Source organism: Vulpes vulpes, chromosome 6, assembly GCF_048418805.1.
Source record: "Vulpes vulpes isolate BD-2025 chromosome 6, VulVul3, whole genome shotgun sequence".
NCBI lineage: Eukaryota > Metazoa > Chordata > Mammalia > Carnivora > Canidae > Vulpes > Vulpes vulpes.
This window is the reverse complement of record NC_132785.1, coordinates 2,331,204-2,346,913: the sequence shown is the minus strand read 5'-3', so window position 1 is coordinate 2,346,913 and position 15,710 is coordinate 2,331,204. Positions and strand designations below refer to the sequence as shown.

General features: G+C 42.1%; 1 protein-coding gene across 7 annotated transcripts in view; it reads right to left on the bottom strand.

The window, feature by feature from the left end:
- RCBTB1 (RCC1 and BTB domain containing protein 1) overlaps window positions 1-15,710 on the bottom strand; it is a 59,824-nt gene that overhangs the window by 9,609 nt on the left and 34,505 nt on the right. For all 7 annotated transcript variants that reach the window (XM_072760545.1, XM_072760541.1, XM_072760546.1 and 4 more), the window contains 6 exons: window positions 14,601-14,767; window positions 11,235-11,393; window positions 7,884-7,991; window positions 7,346-7,488; window positions 6,108-6,298; window positions 2,291-2,417 (listed from right to left, as the gene is read on the bottom strand). In XM_072760545.1, coding sequence (XP_072616646.1) covers window positions 2,291-2,417; window positions 6,108-6,298; window positions 7,346-7,488; window positions 7,884-7,991; window positions 11,235-11,393; window positions 14,601-14,767 — 895 coding nt within the window. The remainder of the gene's footprint in view (window positions 1-2,290; window positions 2,418-6,107; window positions 6,299-7,345; window positions 7,489-7,883; window positions 7,992-11,234; window positions 11,394-14,600; window positions 14,768-15,710) is intronic.

Below are 15,710 nucleotides of genomic sequence, written 5' to 3'. Positions count from 1 at the left end.
CGCGGTACACCGAATATAATTTCACAGTCCTCATTCAGATCAACCATTCTGCTCACTTGTTTTTCTTAAAAAGTGTTGTAGGGAAATGCATTTTAACAATGAAATTAAAAGAAATTCAGGAATGAGAGTTCAAACCTTTGACTATATCAACATCATTTGGGGACCCCTGGGTGGCTCAGCGGTTGAGTGTCTGCCTTTGGCTCAGAGCATGATCCTGGGGCCCCAGGATCCAGTCCCACATCAGGCTCCTGCATGGAGACTGCTTCTCCCTCTGCCTGTGTCTCTGCCTCTCTGTGTGTGTCTCTCTCATGAATAAATAAAGGGAATCTTTAAAAAAAAATCATCAAATAACTTACTTGGTTTTTAATTTTCATGTAATCAGCATATTCTTAAAATGGCTTTAAATGTTAACTGGATTACATTTAGGCTGATTATTATCCCATTACCTTACATGCTAATTTTCCTTCTTTTCTGATACATCTTCAAAACAGCCATCAGGCCTATATTGTTCCTCTGCTTTGACCTGCTCCCTTTCCAATCCTCTCAAGCCTGTTACCAACTTATGTACAAAATATATTCACTAGGAGGGTCACAAATTTCAAAAAAACCTAAGCGGGTCTTTTTATGTAGTATTTGCATGTAAAAAAGCCACCTGCGGGAGAAACTGATTACTAAAGACTGAGATTTCTTAAGTAGGCAATATACTTCAGTTTTAAAAAGCCATCTTTCCAGGTCCTTTTAAAATGAGATGTGGTGTAAATAAACAGTATTTTCTTTTTTTTTTTTTTTAATTTTTATTTATTTATGATAGTCACACAGAGAAAGAGAAAGAGAGAGAGAGAGAGGCAGATACTTAGGCAGAGGGAGAAGCAGGCTCCATGCACCGGGAGCCCGATGTGGGATTCGATCCCGGGTCTCCAGGATCATGCCCTGGGCCAAAGGCAGGCGCCAAACCGCTGCGTCACCCAGGGACCCAAACACAGTATTTTCAAAATCCATTCACAACTAAAAGAATGGCCCCAACTCCATAAGATACTGCTTCATCTGAATAGTAAAAAGAAATAGTTGTCTAGGCAAGGAATGAGCAATTAAAGGAAGAGACGGGCTGACCACAGGTTCACAGAAAAAAGGAACATTTCCAGTTCATCTTTTAATACATTGGTTCAGATATTTACTTTCTTAGTAATGACTGACATGTAGCAGTAATGACTGATACATGGCTTTTGTGTTCCTTTATATCATGTTATTTTGTAAATAGATTTTTATTTTTTTATTTTTTAAAGATTTTATTCATTCATGAGAGAGACAGAGAGAAAGAGACGCAGGCAGAGGGAGAAGCGGGCTCCATGCAGGGAGCCTGTCCGGGGACTCGATCCTGGATCCCAGGATCACGCCCTGGGCCAAAGGCAGACGCTCAACCACTGAGCCACGCAGGTGCCCCATGTAAATAGGTTTTTAACTAAATCTCAAAAGGGTCTTGTAAATGGGCAGTCCAACTCTCAATGGCCTCACTTCATTCGCCTCTTTCTCAGTAACGGCAGCCTCAGGGAGCAAGGGTCCAAACGACTATTAATAAACACAATCCCGTCATCTATCTAAAGAACATTCCTTTAATTAGGAATTAGATGGCCCTCATGGTCAGAGACCCATTCTGGACCATGAGAGTTTTCTGCTTGGGGAAAAATGAATCTTTAAGTGTAAAAGAGGACATACTCTTCATTAACAATGTTTTATATTTTTTTAAACGTGTAAATACATTTGTCAATGGAAATAAATAGTCACAAGATCCTCATTTAAAACACAATATAGACAGGGCTCCTGGGTGGCTCAGTTAAGTGTCAGACTCCTGATTTCGGCTCAGGTCATGATCTCAGGGTGGTGAGATCGAGCCCCCGGCATCGCCCAGCACAGAGACTGTTTGGGATTCTCTCTCCCTTTCTCCCACCCTCGGCTCACAGCGCGCACACACTCTCTCTCTCTCTCTCTCTCTCTCTCTCTCTCTCTATCTTAAAAAAAAAAAAAAAAAAGGAAAAAGAAAAAAACCCTAACACAATATAGACAAATATTTACACTACCACATGCCTTTTCAAAAAGGCACACGAGTGCACATTCACACACATGGGCAAAACTCTTTGATAACACACGGATCCTATTCACAAAGATATTAAGTTGTACCATTTCTCTCTACTGCCAAGGCAGTAGTCCCCATTTTGTGGAATAACAAAAAAAAAAAATGGAGAATTCAAAAAAAGAAAGAGTTATTGATATCTCTAAGCTCATGAAAAAATACCTGATTTTCAAAACAGCTTTATGGACATGGATATATTTCCCATCAATTCGAAACTTCAGATCAGCAGTTTCTGGACTATCAAATTCTTTCTTCAGTGATTCAGCAACTGTTAAAAAGTCTTCATGTTCTGAAGGCAAAAACACATTATTAATACAGAAAGCTCAGGAAACTTGCTAGAGTTATGAAAGATTTCAAAAAGATAACCATCAGCATGACGAATAATTCCATCAGATTTTTTTCAAGAATTCATGTCTTATTTGACAAATCAATTTCACTGTATCAAAATAAGTATCTTGAGTCTACAAACCACCTAAAATAAGTAGCTGGAAAGGCCGATTACCAGTCTTACATACTAAGTTAGACATTTTAAAATGTCTGTTTTTTAAAAGTAGAAAAAGTTATAGATTATATAACTACTTACTTAAAACTTCAGTGGTTCTCTTCGAGGACCAAGAATTTGTCCATTTTCCTTGACCAAGACACCAAGAATACCTTTACTCTGCTTTAGGATTGCTTCAAGGGGATGATAAATTCAATCAAAGGAATGGCAAGAAAATAAATGTACCAGTGAAGTAGCAATGCTACACAGTCCTGTTCTTATACAGAGAAAACCTACATCCTAGGTATGTGGAAGAATACCACCTTAATCCTAAAAATAAAGGCACAAACATTAATGCCTACGTGCTATCTAAAACCAGAGCAAATTTACCCAGTAACAATGTATACACAAAGGGAACAGTTTTACAAAAACATGATCACACAGCCTGATAAGAACCGCTGGTACGACTCTACGTAAGTAGAACTGTGTCCTTAGGAAGAAAGGTGAAGGCACTTGTACAAATTACTTAACACCTTCCTGTGCCGTATATGCACGAGCAAAGGAAAACAAGTAGAAGGCTAACAGGGAAACAAAAAAGATTACTGAGATCACTGGCGATGAACACAGGTGCTGTGAATAGAGGCGACAGGTGTGGACCGCCCGCAAGATGAGAATGGGGCTGTGTCTCAAGAGCCTGCTGCTCTTGGAGGAGTGACATCTGCTAAAACTGAGGCTGAAACTTAGCAAATAAGCTTATCTGTGAGCTTTATTTTTTTTAATATTTTATTTATTTGATATATATATATAGAGAGAGAAAGAGACAGCAACAGAGAGCATGACTGGAGATGAGAGGGAGAAGCAGAGCAGAGCCCAAGGCGGGGCTCCATCCCTGGACCCCGGGACCATGACCCGACCTGAAGGCAGCTGCTTAATTGGCTGATCCCCCCAGGCGCCCCTCTCCAGGAGCTTTATCATCAGAATCTCTCAAGGAAATGGCATTTGCCCATGCCCTCCCCTGAGCTCCCAGAATGAGAGCTCTCCCAACTATGGGGGAAAGTGGACAATCTCTCAAAAATCAGGTTCTCCCTGACCCTGTAACCTAGATCCCTGGCAAATAAAAGAAAGGAAATGACTAAGATGGCAAGGAGCCCAGAGATCTAAATTTCTACCCCACCCATACACAAAATAGATTCCTATCAGTGCCCCCACTTCTGCATCAGTCCTAAGGGTTGAAATAACCCTTTTCCCCCTTTTGGTTCCGGGAAACAACTACAATAACTCCTTTCAGAGAAGTCTTCCTATGAGGTATTTCCTCACCATCTGACTTTTTTTCTAACACTCAGTTGAGATGATAAACTGAGAGGAAAAAAACTCTTCTGACTTTTAGTGGGTAGATGGGAAAGAAATCACCTGGGAGATACTAAATGATCTTATTTTTTCCAAACAGTGTTTAAAAATGTTACACCTTTTCTTCTGAAAAGGATGTCTTAAAAAAAAAAAAAAAAAAGGATGTCTTTTCAGGATTAGGATTTTTGAGAGTAAGTACCTAGAGAAGCCTTTCATAAACAGGTTAAGAAGCACACTGGAGTATGAAGATGTACACAGTGTGTGGCTGGACCTGCCATCCGTGCGTGATTATGCTCAAATGGTCCCATTCTGTTAACTATTCTTTTTTCAAATCACAACATTCACTGCAAAAAAAAGATATTGTAAAAAAATATATATTGTAGGCACAACGGAGGGGCTCAGTTAAGTGTCTCACTTGATTTTGGCTCAGAGCCCCATGTCGACTCCATGCTGGGTGTGGAGCCTGCTTGATGATTCTCTCTCTCCCTCTGCCCTTCCTCACTCTCCACACACTCTCTTTAAAAAAAAAAAAAAAAAGTATATATTGTATTATAGAGAACCTGGAAATGTTCTATTTATTTCACTTTAAATTAAGCAGCAGTTTAACTCTTCGTAAACACAGTTGTCCCCATGACCATAAAGACTGGTCACCTGATGATGACTGCCACTGCCAGCTGTCTGACACGCCTGAGCATGACATGTATTACAAGGCTGGCCTTCACTATCAATTGCTAACGCAACCCAAACCCTACTGTTGACAAGAGCTACTCATTTTCAAGCACAGGCCATCATGACCCACTTATTCCCTCTGCATATAAAGAACATAGAAGAAAAGCATCAGCAAAAATGGCAGAAATGTACAAGAAATAAAAGAGTTTAAACTCCTCTTGTTGATGGCTACTCAGCTTTATGACACCTCACCACTTTCCATCAATGAACTCTTGAAAAAGACAATATTCAGAAAAGGGACAGATCTATATAACCAAAGATCATCCTAAATTATACTACCCTAATACCTTGGTTTCTATGCCCTTCTGACATAAAAGTACTTGAGATTGGTTGAAAGAAAAGGAGAGAAGAAAGTGGAATTAACGTGCCATCCTAAAAATCACAAGTTTTTCATTTTTTACCGTTTTTTTTTGTTGTTGTTGTTGTTTGTTTTTTTTTTATGATAGTCACAGAGAGAGAGAGAGAGAGGCAGAGACACAGGCAGAGGGAGAAGCAGGCTCCATGCACCGGGAGCCCAACGTGGGATTCGATCCCGGGTCTCCAGGATCGCGCCCTGGGCCAAAGGCAGGCGCCAAACCGCTGCGCCACCCAGGGATCCCTTTACCGTTCTTTTTTGGTTCATATTGAATTACATAATAAATTTAGTATAACAAGAACACTTAAAAACAGGTTACTCAAAAAAAAAAAAAAAGGCTACTCAAACAAGTATTTGGACACAAATACTAAAACAGCAGTATTCATGGCAGTCAAAGGTGGAAACCATCCATCAAATGTTATCCATAGATGCATGGATAAATAAAATGTGGTCTATACATAAAACACGCTTTCATTCAGCCATAAAAAATTAAGTACTGATATATACAACACAGATAAGCCTCAAAAACATTAAGTAAAAGAAGCTAGACCCAAAAGGTCACACATTGTATGGTTCCATTTATAGAAAATACCCAGATCTCAATTCAAAAAAAAAAAAAAGAAAAAAGAAAATACCCAGATCACGTAAATCCCTATAAACTAAAAGCAAATATGTGATGGCCAAGGATGGGGAAAGGGAGAATGAGGAGCAACGGCACAACAGGTACAGGGCGATGAAAATGTTTTAGAACTGGATATAAATGTTGTTTGCACAACACTGTGGACATACTAGATGCCTCTGAATTGTACACTTTCAATGGTTAGCTTTATGGATGTAAATCTCACCTCAATTAAAATGAAAGCACTAAAGGGGAGAAAATAAGTCCTATAACATTTTATAACAAATACATTTTATTATGCAAATCTAATTTGAGGAAAGGAATGAAAGCTTTTGGAGAATAAAACATTCTAGAACCTGAAGGAGCCCACAACCAGCAAACATAGAAGCACTGGCCAGTCGCTACTACCGCTCTTTTCCTGGGTGGAAGCAGCCCTGGGCTTTCTTACCTACAGACAGGAGGCGCCACGAGACGGCAGGCGTGGCGAAGCAGGCGAACACGTCGTCGGTGCAGGAGAAGTGGGTGAGGTGAGGCAGGACCACCGACTGGCCCCGGCACTGGCCCCACATGTACACGTGCCCGCCCTGGGTCTTGGCCGCCGACGTGTGCGCCGAGTGGCAGGCCGCGATCTCTACCACCCTGGAAAATTTTAAGAAAAGTGTATGTCATTTATTTATCAGAGACGCCTACAGCACACAGCAGAAGATAGAAGATAGAGGTCATGCTACAGCACTGCACACAACAGCCCCCGACAGGGACATCAGCTGTCAAATCAGGCATGAGGACAAAACCAGAAGATCACAGCAAGAGTACCGTGGTCTCCCCTGGCTCGCTGCTCCACTCCTCATCCTAACCTCATTCCCAAGGTTACTAACTAACTAATGCAAACTGTTGAGGAAAACTTGGAAGAAGGGACTAGAAACCAAAGTAGGTGAGGAAAGTGGACAGAGGCAAAATGTCCTGATAGTTCCCGGGGCTTAGCCAGTGGCAAAAAAAAAAAATAAATAGTACCTTCAATATATTGTTTCTTTAATATGACTTTTTCTCTCACCCCTTAAATAAGCACTGGCCTTGGGGTAATGGACTCTGAACTCCTAATGCAAACGGACACCATGCCAGACACATTTCTCAGTACGCTTCTTAGGCACGGTTCCACAATCAGAAGTCAACCCTCTAAAACTTAGTGGGCAAAAACTCACGATTTGGCTGAACAAAGCATTTATTCCAGCAACACACATTAAATCAAATCAATATTTAAATTGATATTGTCCTTTTAAGAGATTTTATTTATTTTAAAAAAAAAGAGATTTTATTTATTTAAAAGCTATTTTAGTTGGCTCAAAGGGAAAGTCTGTACTACAGTCTGAATTTCTACATGGTGATAGGCCCTACTTTGCTTCCCTACTAGACAGGTCACAAGAAGTCAGTAAGAATTATACCAGGATGCATTAATGCCCACCAATCACAGACGGTTATTTTTGAAAGCTGCACAAGAATCATACCAAGTTCATGTTCCTTCTGGCTGCGACTCAAACTCTTGTTCAAAATCACAATGTTAATAAAAAGAAGAGTTACAAAAAAAAAAAAAAAAAAAGAGTTACAAAGCCAAACCCCATAGCTTCAGCACACACAGTCCCAAGTCCAAAACCACACATATAATCCCGAGACACTGTACAGCCCAGTTACCTTTCTTTCTCCACCATGATGTGTGCCGGGCTTAGCAGGTTATTTTTATTGCCAGTTCCCAGCTGCCCATACGTGTTAGCTCCCCAGGCATAGAGCAAGCCCTCATCTGTTAGTGCTAGAGTGTGTGCATAGCCGCAGACAATCTGCAAGTAAATTTAAATGGTCACCGTAAATAGGAAAACAGGAAGGGCGGGGAAAACATCTACCTAAAGGTCACAGCCAGCTTCTGCAGAATGCCAATTCATCATCAGGTATGGACTGACATTCTCTGGAACATTAAAGAAGCATTAGAAAAGCCTAAGACTGAGACCACTAGATTTTTCCAATTGCTTTTTTTTAACTTGTCAAGACTGATGTGTCACCCCCGTGGTGTCCTTTCTCATCATGAGAATTTAGGGAAGATAGAATTTTAATTGTGGAAGATGAAAGCACACAGTATTGTCTGAAACAGATTCACTGGAGAGTAAATCTCCAACCTTCTCCAAGTCCGAGCAGGGAGCTAGACAGGGGGAGGCGCGGCGGAGCCCAGCACACGTACCTGGTTCACACACACACTGTGCAAAGCTGCCACTCTCACAGGGGTCAGCTGATTGCCATTGTTTCCCAAGCCTAGCTGACCATTGCCATTGTAACCCCAGCCATAGACCTTAGAGAGAAAGGGAGAGAACAGGCTTTTAAAACTGGTAGTAAGAGGGACGATATAACATGCAGTCCATCTAGACAAATCAAGTGCTTTTCCATTTCCAACACCCAATTCTACTCCATGTGATCCTAGAAGGGATCTCCAAACAGAAGGGAACTGGGGGGCAGGCGGCGGGGGGCAGATAACGGAATTTGGCATGAGCTCCTACACGCATAACTTACTGTTTGGATAGCCTTGGGGCAAGTCATTTATTCTCATTTTATAAATGAGGAAGCTGATGCTCATTAACAATTATTAAGCACCTTTTATAGGCCAGGGCAGGATAAAAGTTACTAGGGATACATTTTCGGTTGCAGTTTAACAGGAGAGATGGACACAGGCCAACTCTTTGCAGCCAGATGGCGAGCGCTAGCCTGGAGATGCCATCAAGGCACTATGAGAGTAGAGAAGGGACAGGAGTTAGCTACAGGAGGCAAGTCGAGGAGTCTGAGCAGGGCTGAAGGATAACTGGAAGTGAAGGTGCCCCAGGGAGAAGACACAGAATGTGCTGGAGGCAGACTCCAAAAACAAGCAGGTGGGGCTGGCAGGACACCTCCAGCAGAGCGGCAGGGCAAAGCACTACAAAGGGAAGGGAAGGCCAAGGGGATCCAGGGCCAAAACACGTAACAGGGCCAGGAGAAGGCATCGAGGGATCTTCGCTGAAACATTCCAAAACCAAGATTAATATTGGAACATCTTGGAAAGATCATGCCGGCTGCACATAAAGGTGCCTGGACCACATGAGGCCAGAGGCAGGACGGCCATTCAGCAGATAAACGTGTCTGTCCTTAGCACGCGGGTGAGCTCTGCCGAGGCGGTGACAGTGCGACGGGAGAGAAGAACAGACGGGAAAGAGGGTCCAAAGAAGACACAACAGAACGTGGTGACCCCTTAGAAATCTGGCAAAGGGAGGCAACAGCTGGAGGAAGCAGAGCTGGACGGAGGTCAGCCAGCAGCGGCGAGGGCTAGAAGAGCAAGCGTGGGACGCAGGACCAAGCACCACCAGGAACAGAGTAAAGGTCTGGTCAAACGAGAAACCTGAAATGTGGGGCTGCACCTCGGCGATGCGGGCAAACAGATGGGGCTTTTCAGGGCCACGGGACAGAAGGGGAAGGGGGACCGAGGACCTAAGGTACTAGCAAGAGGCGGTTAAAAGCACTTTCCACATCATAAGAGCAACAGGTTTTAAATTTCCGCAGAGAAATCTGGCCACAGCCATCAAAGGTCTTAATGGCATAGCCCCGACCCAGAAATCTCATTCCTGTGAACCTTTTCAATAGAATACATAAGTGTGCAAAGATACACAGGAGCTCACAAAGTCAGTGCTACAAGCTGTATAACAGCAAAAATTTAGGAACAATCGAGAATTTCCATTAGTAGAGCTCTGGGTGGGGGTGATCCACACACAGAAAACTAAGCAGCCATTATAATGGAAAGCAGCTCCAAACGGTCTGATAATAGGGGTAACCATCTGTGTTGTCAGCAGAAGCTCGCAGAATCGCAGAGAAAACCAGTACCCATGACAATCCCGTTTTTTTATACCAGACAACTGTATTCACCCATATAGAGCTGCTTATAGAGAAGAGGATATTCATTAAACTATTACTAAGACTGGAGAAAAGGTACCCACTTTTTACTTTCCATGTTTCATTTCCTTTGTGACAATAACCACATAATTATAATTTTGAAATTAAATTCATTTTTAAAAAATAAAGGAATAGTGAAAGAATACTGGGTTGGAGGATGTCCAATGACTATCCCAAGAAATTCTGAAATCATCCAAGATGACATCAAGATTGATTCAAAAAATAAGTTACCACATCTGGTGAACATGGCATGAGAGAGACCTGTCAAATCACTATGTTGTACGCCTGAAACTAATGTGAAAGTGTGCGTCGACTCTACTTCAATAAAAATAGAAAACAAAAACAAGCTCATATAGAGAGAACAGACTGGTGGGGGCTGGGAGGCGGGGGCAAAATGGGTGAAGGGCGTCAAAAGGTACAAACTTTAGTTATAAAATAAGTCATGGGGCTATAACGTACAGCAAGATGGCTCTAGGTTATAACACTGTATCGCACGCCCAAAAGTTACCGAGAGAATAATCTTCAAAGTTCTCATCACAAGAAAAAAACTGTGTGGGGACAGATATTAACTAGACTTAGGTGGTAATCACCTTCACCTATATGCAAATATTGAATCGTTATGTTGTACACCTGAAACCAATATAATTTATGCCAATTATACCTCGATAAAAATAATTAAAAAAAAGAAGTTAACATAGGGGAGTATTCAGAAAACTCTCAAGCACCCTAGCACCGCAATGCATAATCCCTACATCTATATCCACAGACCTGTCTTGGTGGGGCGCTGGGCGGCTCAGTCAGTTAAGCATCTGCCCTCATATCAGGTCATGATCTCAGGGTCCTAGGATGGAGCCCCAGGTCCTATTGGCTCCCTGTGCAGAGGGAAGTCTGCCTCTCCCTCTCCCCCTGGCTAACGCTCTCGTGCATGCGCTTGCTCTCTCATGCGTTCTCTCTCAAATGAATAAAATCTTTAAAAAAAAAAATCACTTCGAAGACATTTATCTTTGTATAATTTTGCTTCACTAAGACATTCACAGATTCACAGGTCCGTGTAAGTAAAAGTTACAACCAGAATAATTGTATAGAAATAACCATCAGCTCAAAGGGAACCACGGTAAAGAACCACCAAAAGCTGACTTTTTTTAAAGTAACCAACAACAATTAGGACAAAAAATTCTGCTTTTGCAAGCTGCTTCCTCCTGTGAGCAAACATTCCAGATGCAGGCCCCCTGGAGTCAGTCACTGCTTACAAACATCAGCTAACTTTAAATAGCGCACACTTGATTGTTTCCATTGGATGAAAAAGGTAGTATCAAATTCTTCATTACATTAAATCACAAACACCTATGGACATTAGACAATTTGGATCTCACAAAAAAATAAAATTTAGACATATTAGTATCCTTACTTGCAGATAAATCTTGGAATTTAAAAATTCATATGGAGGAGCAAACACCCTCTAGATACTCTTCAATAACTAACCAGCCAACTATCAAGGAAACTATCAAAACAAAGCACTTTCCCTCCCATGATCTCATACATGCTCCTCACGGAGAAAATGATGTTTCACTGAGAGAGGAGGTGAGGGCAGGGGTGGGGGCAGAGCACAGAGACAGCTCACCTCACCATTGTCCAGAACAGCCATGGATGAGGTCTGACCACAAGCAATGCCAACCACCCTCTTAATATGTAAACAGTTTGTGACTTTTCGAGGAGTTGGTTGATTCGTTGTAGATCCTGATCCCACCTGGCCACAGTTGTTATAGCCCCAAGCAAATACCTACACAAAAAAAGGGGGGGAAAATTACTAGTAACAGAGTGAAAATTCTAGCTCTAACACACATTAATAATCATAAAATAAAAATAAATCCACTTAATGAATATTTACAATGTGCTACATGGCTCTAAATGCTTTCCAGGCATTAACTTCTTTAATTCTCATAGTAATCCTATAAGGTGACCCTGGATAGGTACTATTTTCACCAGCATTTTGTATATGGAAATGGAAACAGAGAGGTTGGGTGACCTTACCTGAGGTTCCACACCAGTAAGTAGTAAATGTGGAATGTGAACCCAAGAAGTCAGCTGTGCTCTTAACCACTATGCTGTCCTGCCTCTGTAATTCTGACAGCCAGAGGTGATTTTTCAATCTGGCATCAATAGGAAATAAGGCATACACTACCTAAGTAGCAGTGATATGAAAAACTGCTTAACTCCTTGGGCACAGATATACTTTTCTTTGCCTTCATGGAAAGCATTCCGAAGCCTACAGTGCTCTTCCCTGCCACGCTGACCACCAATACTGAACATCACGTAAGCTTTCCCGGTGACTGCCAGCCATCATGATTGTAATTACCAATCACAGTTACCCAGTAAGGCTCCCAAGTACCAAAGGCATGTCTGTCCCTACAGAAACGACACCAGGTTGTTAGGTACTGTTTTCTCGGGGTTCTGATTTGCTGTCTTCCCTCCAAGCAGCCCCCTCCTCAAATGCATCCTGCATACGCCTGGCCTGTGACTTGCCACAATGTGAAAACCAGATTTCTAACAAGACACATGTAAACCTCTAAACTAGTTAAGATCTAGTAAGAAAGATGAGAAACAAAACAAAAAATCACTTCAAGTTATTTACCAACTAAGCCTATCAGACAAGAGTGTGACCAGAGAGAAGAATTGGGGGGGGGGGGGGGTACGACAACACGGGCAAAGCCCGGGAAGGAAGCTCCTCCCAAACTAGGAGAATTTCTAAGGGCCCCGCCCCTCTCCGTGCCCCACGAGGTTGTCCTCACATATCCTGAGGTCTGGCTTCCACAATTCTTTCCTCTGTCAGCACTTCCTAGCTAAGCTCACGTGTCTGACGCTGCCTGAGACAATGACAGTAAAACCTATGGCTCGTGCCTTCACAGAACATGCACTATAGGTTCACTTCATGGGTACAAAAGAACCCGCGAAACTTCCTGAAACTGGATTCCCAGGAGTATCTAGGATAATAATGCAAATCTTTAGCACAATTATCCAAAGCAGCATATGCTGGGACGCCTGGGGGGCTCAGCAGTTGAGCTTCTGCCTTCGGCCCAGGATGTGACCCCGGGGTCCTGGGATCGAGTCCCACATCAGGCTCCCTGCTTGGAGCCTGCTTCTCCCCTTGCCTGTGTCTCTGCCTCTCTCTCTGTGTTTCTCATGAGCAAATAAATAAAATCTTAAAAAAAAAAAAAAAAAAAGCATGTGCTTACAGTTAAACCAGGAATCCACGCTGCACAGAGGAGGGAATTCTAACTTTAACAATCATCCTTCAGGCACTGCTCAAGTATCCCAAGCTCCCTTGCAATGTAGCTGCCTTTTATTTAAAAACAGGGACCGGGTTCCACCAACCAAAGGCAGACTAGCCAACTGTGGATTCAAGGTGTAAGATCTGGGTGCTACGCCTAGTTCCAGCACATCTCACCCATGAAACCTTGCTCTCCCTCAGCTGCTCTGGTTTCCTCACCCATAACCTGCCCTACATAATACAATCACTGTTAACACCACTGAGGGATTTTAAACAGGAGAACAATACGATCTGTGTTTTAGAAATCACAGGAGTAGGGGAGTGGGGGGGGCGCTGGGTGGTGCTGGTGGTTGGGTGCCCCACTCTTGGTTTCAGCTTAGGTTGTGATCTCGGGGTCGTGAGATTGAGCCCCGCACTGGGCTCCTTGCTCAGCACGGAGTCTGCTTGAGATTCTCTCTCCTGCTCCCTCTGCCCCTCCTGCTCATGCTCTCTCTTTCTAAAATAAATAAATAAATCTTAAAAAAAAAAAAGTCACAGGGGGCAGGGAGGTAAAACTTAATAGGTAGACAAATTAAAAAGCTATAGAATAAAAGAGATCATGGCAATAACCCAGGCAGATAACCCAAGGTCTGACCTAAGGTTACAGAGATGAAGAGAAATAAAATGAGACAAAAGATTAGAAGGTAGAGTCAGAGGAGCCACCTTTAAGATAAGCATGGAACTTGGGGGTGAGTAAGTGGCACAGCACCTACTGGAATGTTGGCAAAGTTATTTTCTATGACATCATTACATTTACCAAAAAGCAAAATAGACCTTAACGGATGGGGTAGTTTAAAAGAATTAAAGTACAGAACTTGGTCAACGCATCTGATTTATAGTCTTAGCAATAAGAGCAGGAGACTCAACCCCTTAAGGCTGAAGTCTACTAGCATCAAAAGAGCAGTCGTGATCACATAGGTTATCTTAGAAAAAGAGTGTGTTCCCACCTGATTTCAGTTGTGTGCACAGGGCTACTAAGTTACCACTATACCAAATATAAATATGGTCATTATTTTATTTTTTAAAAGGCACTTTCACAGTAGTCAAAAGTGCTAACAACCCAAATACCCTTCAACAGATAAATGGATAAATATGGCATATACGCACAATGGAATATTATTCAGCCTTAGAAAGGGGGGAAATTCTGACACCTGCTCCAACGTGGATGAACCCTGACAACATTATGCTCAGTGAAACAAGGCAGTCAGTCCTACAGGATAAGCACTGCACGATTCCACTCATAGGAGGTACCTGGAGTAGTCAAACTCAAGGAGACAGAATGGTGGTCACCAGGGGCTGGGAGGAGGATGGAGAGTTATTGTTTAGTAAATATAGATTCAGCTTTGCAAGATAAGAAGACTTCTGGCAGATGGATGGTGATGATGGTTGGGTAACAATGTAAATATACTTTAACGTCACTCAACTGACATTCAATAAATCACATGGGTATAAAAATATGTAAGTTTATTTTAAACATATAAAATTTGCCATCCTAACCATCTTAAGCGGTTAGAGACCACGGCAATGGTCCAAGCATATGATAAAATGGTTGCAGGAAGTGGTTCTCACACATCCTGAGGTCTGGCTTCAACAATTCTTAAAAAATGACTAGGATGGCAATTTTGTATTATGTGTATCTTACCACAGTTTGAAAATAAAGAATAAAAGCAGGGCACTTACCTCTCCATCAGCTGCCAGAGCCATTGAATGATGTGAGCCACAAGCTACTTCAACCACTTGCTTGATCAAGAGATTGGTACAGACTTGGATGGGAGCGATGCCTTGGTTGGTGGTCCCATTCCCAAGCTGGCTATATCCATTGTGCCCCCAGGCATAAACGACCCCATCTATATAAGACGGCCACACACAAAGAATCAACTCCAAGAAGGAATGGTAACTAACTCCTGTACTTTCTTTCCTGGACTTCGCACAACTTACTCTCCAACCTTATCTTCTAGGTTAATGACAAGTCCTTTCCTGAATGATTTTACATCTGTCTACCTTGTTTTCTCATCTGTACCTCACCTCTTTTCCTTACCCTTCATCAATGGTTACTTTGTAGGGAAGAGGAGGCAACGTAAAAGAAATTAAGATTGGAGAATCTTTTGGTAATCAAAAATTTAAATGTGACAAATAAAACTATACAAGAATTAGAAGGAAAAAAACTAGTGCATGCCTCCGTAACCTGGGAATAGGGAAGACTTTCCTATGACTCAACATCCAGAAGCAATAAAAGGAGTGATAAATCTATTCACATTTTTCTTAAGACTTTACACGGAAAAAAAAAAAAACCACAGGCAAAGAAAAAATTAAATATTAGAAAAAAATACTAATAATTTCTACTACTAAGAGAGAATACCTCTAATGTAAAAAGAGCTTCTACAAATACACAAGACAAAGACCAAGAACCTTTCAGAAATATGAACTGATGGTTCACAGGGAAAGAAATGTAAATGACTCTTAACCATATGAAGAGATGCTCACCCTCTTAAGAAGAAAAATGCAAATTCAGAAGATGGGACTCCTACTCAGCAAGGCTACCACCTAGCCACTACCTGTGCCAGAAGCCCCCCACCCCCATGTCAGAAACAAAGACCAGTGCAGAGTCCCTGATACAGCATCACCCTTTTAAAGAGACCAACTAGGCATCTGGTAGTAAGTGGACTCTAACGGACCCTTTCCATCCTGGAAGGAGCTGCCACGCATACTAACAGAAATCAACATATAATCGGGGTCATGTCTCCTGCCCACAAGGACTCAGCACAACTCTATGGGGACTTACAGAGTATT